General features: G+C 41.3%; 2 protein-coding genes across 2 annotated transcripts; both read left to right on the top strand.

Annotated features, from left to right (window-relative positions):
- The first annotated feature begins 1,300 nt into the window (after positions 1–1,300).
- Positions 1,301–6,960, top strand: LOC146968933 (E3 ubiquitin-protein ligase TRIM39-like). Its single transcript, XM_085806294.1, has 10 exons — positions 1,301–1,333; positions 2,354–2,588; positions 3,285–3,654; positions 4,582–4,677; positions 4,896–5,129; positions 5,228–5,375; positions 5,474–5,500; positions 5,610–5,674; positions 5,965–6,081; positions 6,258–6,960. Exons 1-10 carry the CDS (start codon positions 1,318–1,320, stop codon positions 6,648–6,650), a joined length of 1,701 nt encoding a protein of 566 aa, XP_085662420.1. The 5' UTR covers positions 1,301–1,317; the 3' UTR covers positions 6,651–6,960.
- Positions 6,961–8,452: 1,492 nt separating this feature from the next.
- Positions 8,453–12,092, top strand: LOC146968932 (cerebellin-1). The gene is made up of 4 exons (XM_085759616.1): positions 8,453–8,601; positions 9,747–10,445; positions 11,309–11,428; positions 11,529–12,092. Exons 2-4 carry the CDS (start codon positions 10,140–10,142, stop codon positions 11,724–11,726), a joined length of 624 nt encoding a protein of 207 aa, XP_085615742.1. The 5' UTR covers positions 8,453–8,601; positions 9,747–10,139; the 3' UTR covers positions 11,727–12,092.
- The last annotated feature ends 164 nt before the right edge of the window (positions 12,093–12,256 follow it).

Below are 12,256 nucleotides of genomic sequence, written 5' to 3'. Positions count from 1 at the left end.
CTCAGATTTTTCCCTGTTAAAAGGGTTTTCTATGGAGTTTTTCCTCAGTCGATGTGAAGGTCTAAGGGCAGAGGGTGTTGTTATGATGCCATGTAAAGCCTTTTCAGACAAACTGTTTGTAAAAACGGGCTATACAAATAAAATTGCCATTACATTGCCTCCTTAGAATCGATGTCTCAAGGAAAAAAGATGGCAAAAACCTGAAGTAAATCATACATCTGACTTAAAATGGAATTTTCTAATTGAAACAGGTGTCACGTCTGATCAAAATAAATAATCACAATGCAAATCAAATAAGTCTTTACCGGTTCTACTGTTTCATGTCTGGAAACTGATAAGTTCAACTTATTAATCATCAATAACTCAGTCCTGAAAAATTAGAGATGGTTATGAGTCACAAGGAAATAATTAAGGAATAACATACCAATGAATCTAACCATGAATTCATAATTATTGGTGAAGCAGAGAAATGAGTGGTGTAGTCCTATTACCTCTGAACTAATAGTAATAAGTCATTTATTATTGATTATTTAACCTTTTGTTTCTGAACTCTCTCTTACCCGCACTTTCAGGTAAAGAAACACACCATACTGAGTCATTCCTGATTACTTAATGAAAACAAGATCATTACCTACACCACAGCGGCTCCATATAATAAATAGTGTCATTTTTTTACTTCTTCTCGTTTTTTCTTTGTTATTTTTATAAGTATGCATCATGTTGGTTCAAGTTGTGTCAACACTTCATAAACCCGTAGCAGCATCCAGCTGTCGTCGCCTGGTCACAGAGGTATGCACAGTCAAACCAGCAGCCAAGTGCCGCTTCGCTGAAATCAAAACTTAAGACTTTACTGGCACTTTGTGAAATGTTGCACTGTACATGAGAATGACTGAATTCATTTAATTAACCTTTTATGTTTCTAAATGTTTTATTTACTTTAAAGCACAAGTACCTGTTCAATTATTATAAAACCTTTGTTTAATCTTTCCTGCCTCTCTGGTGGTAACACTACAGTTATCTCCTTTGGCTAAAACATCACAACCCTGGTGGTTTAGCTATACTGTGTAAGATAGGTTCTGTTTTCCTGACAAACGAAATGACCCAGTTGGGCGTCAAAATACGAGGAACTACCTGTCATACAGGAATGTGTCGTTGCACCACAGATGTCAAACACTTCACTTCAGGCAGCTGGCTCCGGCCGAGAACTGGAAAAACCGGCCGGGCTGATTTGGTAGACTGGGAGGAGCAATGAGACTGACGAACATATAAGCATTTAGGTTCATTCACTGACATTCACTGATGATCAGGACAGTCAACATGTCGACACAAACAGGTAGGACATTGTTCATATAAGACTCCTGCTGCACAAACTTTAATCTTCTTTCTGCAGCTTCAACTTTTTGTTGATGTATGATGTAAATGAGTTAAGGCAATGCTGGTAAAAACAGAAAAATGGCTATTTCACTTTAAGTTGTAAGAATATGTTATTATTGTAAATTTTTGTTTTCAAATTCTGGCATCCACATTTTATTTTGTCTTATGCAAAAGAAAAAAAAACTCTTTAATATGTATGATGCACAGTGACAAATAAATAAACAAATTATCAATTATGGAAGCCCACAAGAGATTATCTTAAAATGCTAATGTAATTGATGAAAATGTCAATTCCATTTACAATACAGTGGTAATTTACATGTTTATCAGAGGGTGTGCAATTTAGATATAAATTAAATTGTCACATGAAAATATGGCCATTCTGAGACCACATTACATCAAAATAGAAAAATCATATTTGATTTTATTTTGAAAATCAGTCTCAAGTGTAACAAAAAAATATATGTATATATTACAGACGGACAAAAAAAAAGCTTGCTTCAGGCACTCACTTGCTAGAAGCCAAGGATGGTAAAACAATATTAGAATTTGAATTAAATTGTGAAGATCAAAATGCAATAATGTGATTAACTCTGAATTTTCATTAGTCAAAACAGTTTCCAAAGTTTGCAAGTCAAAAAAGTCTAAATGCAATTTTCTAAAACCTTTAACATGAACATAAAAGCATTTGACAGTGACCTCGTTTTTTTACACTTGCTGGTGTTGAACAATCACACCTTTTGTTTATAGGACAGGGAACAATGTGTCCCAATGCAAACTGGTCCGACTCCAGTCAGGCCTGTATATACGGGTCATGAGCTTTGGCAGGAAGCCTGATATGTAAACTATGTTTGTATAAGCGCAGAGTTGGTTATTTTTGTTATGTCAGATTTGATCTGACATTAACAACCAATCAATCAAACAAGTTTCGGTGTGTGAGGAATTTCGCTCAGATGTTCATGTGTTATTTTCTTCACAGTGCGAAACATGACCTCTGTGGTGTTGGAGGAGCAGTTTCGCTGCTGCATCTGTCTGGACGTCTACACCGACCCCGTCTCCATCCCATGCGGACACAACTTCTGCCTGGACTGCATCGAGGGCTTCTGGGACACGAAGGACCAGTCGGAGTGTCCGCTGTGCAAAGAGACTTTCAGGAAACGGCCAGACCTCAGGATCAACCGAGGATTTGCTGACGTCATTGAATTCTTTAAAAGGTTTGTCTTCAACATCTTTTTTTTTTTGTTTTTTTTTTATATATATATATGTTTTTATTTCCAATAAATTAACAAAAAGGATACAACAACAAAAATATCCATCCTGAAACAATATCAATTACAGTTTCTTTCTTTCTTCTTTTTTTGTTCAACCCCCCCAAGACAAACAAAGAAACAAAATACAAACAAAACAAGCAAACAAAAACAAAAAAATCTAAATCAATAAAAAATACGTGAAAAAGCAGCAATCTGTCTTCACTAACATTAGTGGGTATTTGCACATATATGTGCTTACCTGCACAAACATACACATAAGCGTGCTCGCTACACATATGTACATCCACATAGTCAAACATACACATAGATTTTACAGAGATACATATATTTAATATTAAGGTCTACCTTGCTCTAGGGCACCGATTCAGGGCTCAACCAATCATATGTCCCCTTTAGAAAATTCCTCCAAACCTAAAAGTAATGGAAACCAAAATTCTTGAAAAATATGACCACACTTATGTTTTTCCAAAGTTAATTTTTCTAAGGGTAAAAAAGCTGAAATCTGATCTGTAAAAATCTTAAGAGTTGGAGGGAAATCATCTTTCCAAAATAAGAGTATGCATTTCTTTTTTTTTTGCAAAACAAGTGACATTTTTTGATTTAAATAGAAATTTAACATAACTCCATCCACACCTAAAGGCCTCTGTCGACCCCTAACGAGGAGGATGTCGATGCCGTGGACCCTCCGGCCGTCCAGCTCCCCGACGGCGACGGAGTTCCCTGCGACGTCTGCAACGGCAACAAGGCGCCGTCGGTCAAGTCGTGCCTGGTCTGTCAGGTGTCCTACTGCGACATCCACCTCGCGCCGCACCTGAGGGACCCGGCGCTGCAGAGGCACCGGCTGACGGACCCGGCCACCTTCCCCGCCAGTCACCTCTGCAGGAACCACAACCAGCCGCTGACCATGTTCTGCAAGAAAGACCAGATGCCGGTGTGTTCGAGGTGCGTGGAGCGGAGCCACAAGAGCCACAGTGTCGTCCCCATGAACCAGGCCAGCAAGAAGGTCAAGGTGAGGAGGAGGTTAAATCCTCAATCAATCAATCAATCAACTTTATTTATATATATAGCACATTTAAAAAAACACAGGGGAAGCCAAAGTGCTTTACATTGAGACATAAAAAGATTAAGGTAAAAGACATGAACACATAAACATAAAGTCACTTTAAAAACTAGCAAGGAAAAGGCAGGGAAACAAGGCAAGGGCAGAGTAAAGGAACTAGTGTTGTAAGGAACTAGTGTTGTGACGTTCACGAACGAACCGATTCTATTGAACGGCTCGTTAACATGAACGATGGGAACCGAGTCACAGCTGGGAACGGTTCTTTTTTTTTTTTTTAACATCTCTGTGTGTTCATAACAGTCAATTGAAGCTGCTCCATTGGCTACGTAAGTGGCGTGCAAACTCGGATATTAGTGGGATATCTAATTTTGTATTATTTTGTTCCAAATCTCACCCCATTATTTCCAAGATAAAATTAGTTACCACCAGGCTTCTTAAAACTTAATAAATATTTTAAAAAATCAGTCAAATGAGCCAGTTTTTTGAACGGCTCTTTGAAAGGAACGGCTCACCAAGATCCGGCTCCCCTCAAAGAGCCATAAATCCCATCTCTAAAAGGAACAGACCAGCTCACTGCAAGTGCTTTTAGGGAATGACAGATAAAAAAAAATAAAATTAAGGTGAGTTAAAAGCAGGGGAGTAAAAATGCGTTTTTAAAAGAGATTTAAAAACAGGAAGCAAGGAGGCCTGTCTAAGATTCAAAGGCAGCTCATTCCAGAGCTTGGGTGCAGCAGCGGCAAATGCTCTGTCACCTCTGAGCTTCAGCCTCAATCTCCTTTTAAGTCAATTACTCTTAGATATATGCATGCTGGATGGTTTGGGGGGTTTTTTTGCGTTATTTTCAATCTGTGCCGTTTTATTTCTGACCTTTTGCAGTCTTCTGTGAAAGTGACGAAGGCCAACATCCAACAGATGATCCAGGCCAGGCTGATGAAAATGGACGAGATCAAAACTTCAGTGGATCTGAGCAAAGTAAGTTCAATGCAATGCGATGGATCACAGATGCATGCTGGGAAAGAGCTGGTTCATTACGTCGACGTGTTTCGCCGTTGATTTACAAGTTCCTCGTCTGGGCTAGAGCTAAATCTGGTGTATTTACATTTTGGATGTTCATGAATACGCAGAGTCCCGTTACAAATAAACAAATAAATGAAATGAAATAAATGAAGTTTAATTGTTCCCATCATCAGAAAGTCGCAGAGAGAGAGATCCAGAGCAGCTCTGAGGTCTGCGCCTCGCTGGTGTCGGCCATCCAGACGCACCGGGCCGGGCTGGTCCGGGAGCTGGAGGAGAGGCAGGCGGCGGCGGAGAGGAGGGCCGAGGAGCTGCTGGAGCAGCTGGAGCAGGAGACCACCGAGCTGCAGACCAGGAGCAGCGAGCTGCAGCATCTGGAGCTCACCCAGAATCCTCTGCACCTCCTGCAGGTCAGATGTCAGATCTTGCTCAGCGTTTCAGCATCTCCATCACTGCATCAGCTCGTCAGGAACTGAAACTAACGTGTCCCTCTTTGGGTTTTTTTAAGGGTTTCCAGTCTCTCAGTAAACTCCCGCCCACCAGAGAGTGGTCTGACGTGGCCGTCCACTCCAATAACTGCATGGGGACGGTGAGGAGAACCGTCAACAAGCTGATGGACGTCTGTCAGGAAGTCATTAACAAACTGTCTGCAGAAGGTCAGTGACCCTCTGGAAGAAAAAGACAGAAAGTTTAAGATTTCATAAACCCAAATTCATGAAAATAACATTTTATTCTTCTTCTTCTTTTCTTGCAGAGGCAAACAATATGAAGCAATATGCAGGTATGTAAGATTCAAAAAGTCTTTTTTTTTATTTCAATAACTTTATTTAACTTTAATTAGTTCCTGTGTTTAGTATTCCAATCACAGTTTTCCTTCTTTATCTCTACAGTGGATGTGACTCTAGATCCTAACACTGCTTCAGGCTGGCTCGCCCTGTCCTCGGATGGAAAGAAGGTATAAACAAAAGACTGACTCAAAATGAAAGAAAGAAAGAAAGAAAGAAAGAAAGAAAGAAAGAAAGAAAGAAAGAAAGAAAGAAAGAAAGAAAGAAAGAAAGAAAGAAAGAAAGAAAGAAAGACATCCTTAGAATATCTCATTATAATACCATGAACAGAGCAAGTCAAGTTTTGATTGTGAATCAAGGATCGAAGATGAAGCTAAATAGTGAAGAATAACACCTTATACGCCTACTGTGATGGATATAAGATGATGATAATAATGAGGATGATGATGATGATCCACAGGTGAGCTGCCAGAAGAACAAGTGCTCAGTCCCAAACAACCCTCAGAGGTTCGAGTCCTGCGTCTGCGTGCTGGGGAAACAAAGCTTCATATCTGGCAGACGCTACTGGGTGGTTCAGGTACGAGCTTATACGCATGAAAAACACAGTTACAGTTAGTTTGAGCGGCTTGGTCAGGCCCACAGATGGGTTAAAAACGTCACTTTTTAGATCTTCTTATTGGACAAATTTGTAAACATTTTTATTATTATGTCAAAATCGTTCTAATATAGTGTTTTGTACGCTGTGTGTTTCAGGTCGGAGGTAAAACAGACTGGGATCTGGGCGTGGCCAAAGAGTCCGTTAACAGAAAGGGGGCCATCACCGTGCGTCCCGACAGCGGCTACTGGGCGATCTGCAGGCGTAAAGCGGGGAGTCTGAACGCCTGCACCTCCCCCTCCATCGCCCTTCACCTCCAGCAAACCCCCGACAGAGTGGGCGTCTTCTTGGACTACGAGGAAGGATCGGTGTCCTTCTACGACGCCGGGACCAACGCTCACATTTACACGTACAGCGGATGCACCTTCACCGAGCCGATGTACCCGTACTTTAACCCCTGTCTCCATGAAAACGGGAAGAACAGCGCCCCGCTGGTTGTCTGTCCCATGGAGGGAGATGTCAGGTCACTAAACATTGAATCCGATCTATAATGTGTATTGGAAGATATGATATAACTGATGTTTACATCAGAGACTTTGTTCTTATTCAAGAACATTTTTTAACCTATTTTGGTTTGAATTATTCCTCTTACTGTGCTGTAACAGTGTTTGAACAACAATCACCTGCAACTTGTTTCTGTTTTTAATAACTCTACTTTACTTACTTACCTATTAGCTGTTATTTCTATGGGTTGTTTGCTTTATCATCCATAAAAGGTTTTACATACTGATACCTGATTCGTGTGTATGGAAACAGAAATACAAAATGTTGTTGAAGGAATTGTGGAACTTGAATCGATGTATACGTTTTGTTTTGTTTTTTTAGAAGAAATAATTAAAAGAAACTGTGAAATAGTGAAAAATGTATCTGTATTACATTTATTTTTACATTTTATTTAAAGGGATAGTTCAACATTTTGGCAAATTGACCCATTGCCATAATCCCTATAGTTTTAGGAGTAGGTTCGTTACCTTTAATTGTTGGTGCAAGCTATTTTTTCTTGGTTTCCCTCATCAAACTCATCAAATAATACATAATCCAATAACTCCAAAACACTCTGGTGGACAAGTTGTGACCTGCACATTAACCACACAACCACACAATAACAGAACCTTATGAGACAGAGTTGTTTTCGAGGCAAATGCAGAGACTGATTGCCGAAAAACTGCCCCCGATGGGAACGTGCATCAGCGGTTTTACATAAAAACAGCTCGCAGTTCGCGGCTAAAACTCTTCAGATTGACATCAGGTAACTTCTGGCATACAAACACAATAAAACAGCCAACAATAGGCCAGTAGTGACTGCTTCTGAATCCCCTCCAACGAGACAAACCAAATTCATTGATTGCAATCATTCAGCCAACATTTGTCGTGTCCATTTAAAGAGCTTCCCTGCACGTCCAACTTTTAGTTGTGTAACAAAACCATGTTGTGTAACGCTGATTATATCATCGTTGCTTTGGCAGATTGTCAATTCATTTTTGTTGAACAATGCCAGAGCCTCACCCAAACCTTATAGGACGTTGATCCACTGCAGACAAATGTATAATCATGTTTGCACATCCTCCCCTGCAGCATATCAGTCCTAGAACACTTTGTATTGTTGGTGTCATCCTATAGGACATTCAATTGAAACTATGAAAAGCAAGCACACCTTGCTTTGATCTCACTGCCACTTACAGGAACCATATCTGTCCTACTAACCTTTAAGAGATTGCTTCCATCGTTCCTTTGGGCACCTCCGAGGTTATGCAGACGATCGCCAGCTTTATATTTGACCTCATTATCTTGATAACACAGAAAATAAAGTGCAAGTGACCGTTCCTATCTTTCCAAACATATTCACTGTTTCAGGTAAATCTAATAAGAGAAGGGTTCAGTGTTTAAAAATTATCCATCTCAAATGTCTTTGCGTGTGAGGAGTTTTGTTTGCCGAACCTTAAGCATCAGGAGAAAAATTGAGGATTTTGATGCAAATAAAATTACAGTAATATTTATTTATAATGTTGGCTTTCATTAGCCCTTAACTCACAGAGAATTGCCAGATGTTTCCCCCACAGAAAGGACATTATAACGGTGTGTGATGGAGCCTCTCGGTTCTGCCATCTGATGTGTGATACTGGAGGTGAAAGAGTGGATGGGGAGAGAGGGGAAATGGGTACGGTGGGGGGTCGAGGAGTCGTGAGAGCAGAAGGCCTGCGACGCTTGTGATGTAATTAAACGTCTGCTTGAACGCAGGGGTTTCCTGGATCAGAGAGATAGTTAGAGAAACGAGAGAGAGAAAGAGAGGGAGGGAGGGAGCAGGAGTGAGAGAGAGGGATGGAGGGGAAACAGGAGGCAGGGGAACAGAGATAAAGCTGAAGGTAACAGGGGAACAGGACTTTTGGGATGCTCCCACTTTACTGAAGCAAGCTGCTGTCTATGCATTGCTGTAAGTGAGAGGTGGGTGTTTTTCCTTTAACGTAACTTTATGCGATTTGCAAGTGTTGTTGTTGTGTTGTTGTGTTGTTGTGAAGTCTGTGTATTGCTATGGTGCCAACTGTAGGGATTTATCTAATACTTCAACATTGCATAAGAAAATAGCTTTAATTTTAGGGCAATGTTTTCGTTTTGTTAAAATAAGCTGCTCATATTTCAGAGTCAATATTGACAAGTGCCGCTCAAGCAGTGTTGGAGGTAGTGTGTTGCAGGGTGTGTGTATTAATAGCGTGTGATCATGTTTGTGTAAAGGAATGCAAATGCAGACGGATTAAATTGGAAAGGTGATGGGGAGAGAGTGTGGGAGTGTTTACCCACAGATGGCCTCTCAGTGGTGGGATTGTTATAGTCCAATGTTCCCCCTCCTGAGTCCAGCTGGCAGCGCTCGGGCCTCTTCCTGGCCAAACCATTACCTCATCACTTCTTCTTTGACTTTAAGTTCATCTTCAACTTCAACTTCTTTTTTCTTCATTTTCACACTTATTGTTCTGTCTTGCTTAACGAGGGGAATGTTTTTTTTTATCATGAGGGCTTGTGCAACAGTTTGCACCGTTGGTTGTTGGTTGATTTGACAGTTTTAGTTATGAAATCACAGAGAGAGAGAGAGCGAAGGTAAGGCAGTGTGAGCTTCAGTCTAAGTACATGAGTGTTTTTCAAGAAAAGGACATTAAATTGAACAAAATCAGCCACAGACACCTCACTATTTGATAATACAGCACAGTGTGTATTTATCTTTTCTGCTACAGAGATACATTTGAATCAAAGGCACCCAATACATACATTAAAAAGAAATACACATAGTGTAACAGAAGCAGGTTTTACTCATAGTTCTTACATGCTCTAGTAGTCTTCTTGATTGAAATTTTTCCCAAAGAGGCAAGACAAATGTACTGTGAATGATAAACCTGCCTGTAGATTGTACTGGATTCAATTTTCCTGTAATTTTAGCATTCTCCTTTGCAACAGTTCTCTGAAATGCATAAGTTCAAAAAAGACTATTAAAGGTATTTTTGCTTCAGCTATTTCAATATTTTTTCAGGGGAAAATTTGCACATTTCTTTTGCAAATGTTTTCATGCAAAACTGTATCCTGTGATTTGATTTAAACAGGCCAAGCCTCCACACCGGTTTGGATTCCGCGTCAGCATCCGGCCGACTGATGGCTGCTCACGCTGAGGTGTGAGGACTGGACAACCTCCATCTATACTGTGCATGTAAGGACTTCCTGTTGTTATGGGAAGCCACTTTCTTGGTGGCAACTGATTTTTCGTCTTCAGAGACTCCACAACCGCTCGGTGTGTGTCAGTTAAGGATTATAAAGGTCCCTTGAGACGCAGGAATCCCTCGGTTTAAGGTAAAATGATGATGGTGTTGCTATAGTCAGGCGTGCTCCAAGAAGATAGATACTCGCCGAGGACTTGTAGTGGCCATATTGTCACTGCTTTGGGAGATAAAACACCAGCGAAGGCCAAAAGCACACAGAGCCCGTCCTCATTTGGAGCTATGCCTTGTCCACCTCCTCTCTCATCACCATACCTCACTCCCCGCTTGGCGTTTTTCATTGGACTGCTGCTTGTCCTGCACTGGGGGCCCTCAGGGGTCAGTTGCCAGAATGACACAGAACCGATCGTGCTGGAGGGAAAATGTCTGGTGGTGTGCGACTCCACCCCGTCCGCCGAGCCATCGGGTAACGCTCTGGGCATGTCGGTGAGGTCAGGAACCGGAAGGGTGGCGTTTTCAGCCATCCGTAACACCAACCACGAACCCTCGGAGATGAGCAACCGCACCATGACCATCTACTTTGACCAGGTGGGTCCAGGTGGGCGGGGCTTGTTGAGTTGCGACATCATAAAGTTACAGTAGTCCTGCCGGCTTGTTTTAGGGCCCAGGATGTGTGCATTTCTCTGATTTCCGCTTCTAAGCTACTTTCTAGAAGCTTTTCTTGTTGAACAAGTTAGCATTGCAACATTTACTAATGGCCGAAATCTCATGCAATGTTACTTTGAAGGTAGCGTAACCAAAACGCTTTACAAATTCTTGACCCAATGAAGCAGCTTGATGAAAAATCTGCAAAGTAAACCCCAAGATGAAGGGCATGGTTCACCAAAGTCATTAGCATTCGTCATCTAGAACCTTGAACGTCTGTAGCTAACTCTACTCTACATCAGTCCACCATGAAGATGAAGATGAAGAAATGTTTCACAAGATCTCCAAATTCTGCCTTGTTGGTTCCACTGAATGAAAAGTCTGTGAATGCCTGTTACAAGTTGCATGGTATTGAATCAAGCAGTTGAGAAATTTTAGTCTTTAGTGGACTGATCAACAAACACAGCCAGTCGTTGCCAAATCCCCAGTCACCGATCACACTGTTCACACAGACGGTTGATTGCACCTTAGCCAACAACAAATTAGACTCTTCTCACCCAACCACTATCATCACGTAAGGCATTTAATTTGTCTTTGTGAAAAGTTTGGCACAACACCAAATATGAGGTTACATAACCAACGAATGCAACGTCTAGTATCTGTGAAAGAAAAACCTCGTAACTAAGGAGTGCAATAGAAGCAGTCATGGCTCGTCAGACATCACAAATTTCTCGGGACTGTTGGGATGTTTTCTTGGGGGTCATGTTGTGCCATAAATGTATTCTTTCCTTTCCTCTTCTTCCCAGATTTTAGTAAACGTTGGCAGCCATTTTGACCCAGCAAGAAGTATCTTTGTGGCCCCCAGAAAGGGAGTTTACAGTTTCAGCTTTCACGTGGTCAAAGTTTACAACCGACAGACGATACAAGTAAGAACAACACCATAAGGATATAATGTTTGTTTTGTTTTGGGTTTGTTTGTTTTTTGGTATCACTATAATGGTTAAATACTAAATATCTTTTTCCCAGGTGAGTTTGGCTCTCAATGGCTGGCCGGTGATCTCGGCCTTCGCAGGTGACCAGGACGTGACCAGGGAAGCTGCCACCAATGCCGGGCTGGTGATCATGGAGAGAGGGGACAAGGCTTACCTCAAACTGGAGAGGGGGAACCTGATGGGAGGGTGGAAGTACTCCACCTTCTCTGGTTTTCTGGTGTTCCCTTTGTAGGGTGGGTTGAGGTAGGAAGAGGGTTGATTATCCTGTCGTGTCCAGGGGTAAGGATATAAAATAAAGATTGGTTTGGTAACAAGTGTTACTCTAATGCCTTTCACATAAGGAAGAAGCACCAGTGGATAGTACTCACTGATTTTGTTCGGTGTATCAAATGAATGGGTGGATTCACTTTGCTCCAAACAACACTGAATGTAATTTAAATTTCCATTGCACTTTTATGGCTTATTGTCTGTTGTCTGTTACCGTAGTGTGTCGTCTACGCTTGCTTACACCAGGTGTTGGCCTGTCGTTAGGTTTGTGATTTTCCTTTAATGCATGAAACAACAACTACAAAGTAAAGGATTGTGGTAATAAAGAAAATGATTGTGCCTATTCTCTGCCTCTTAGCGATCTATCTGTCAATATATCTACACTCTTGAGTTCTCATGGGGAATGATGCTACTCTCAGATGATAGCAGCCTAGCTTAGTTTAGCCCAAAGGCTGGAAATGGAGGGAAACTAGCTTATATTGTGGATAGTGTCAT

The sequence above is a fragment of the Trachurus japonicus genome, chromosome 18 (genome assembly GCF_045865225.1).
Source record: "Trachurus japonicus isolate A0001 chromosome 18, Traja_1.0".
Classification (NCBI taxonomy): Eukaryota; Metazoa; Chordata; class Actinopteri; order Carangiformes; family Carangidae; genus Trachurus; species Trachurus japonicus.
Note: the sequence above shows the minus strand (reverse complement) of the source record. Positions and strands in the feature narration are given on the sequence as shown.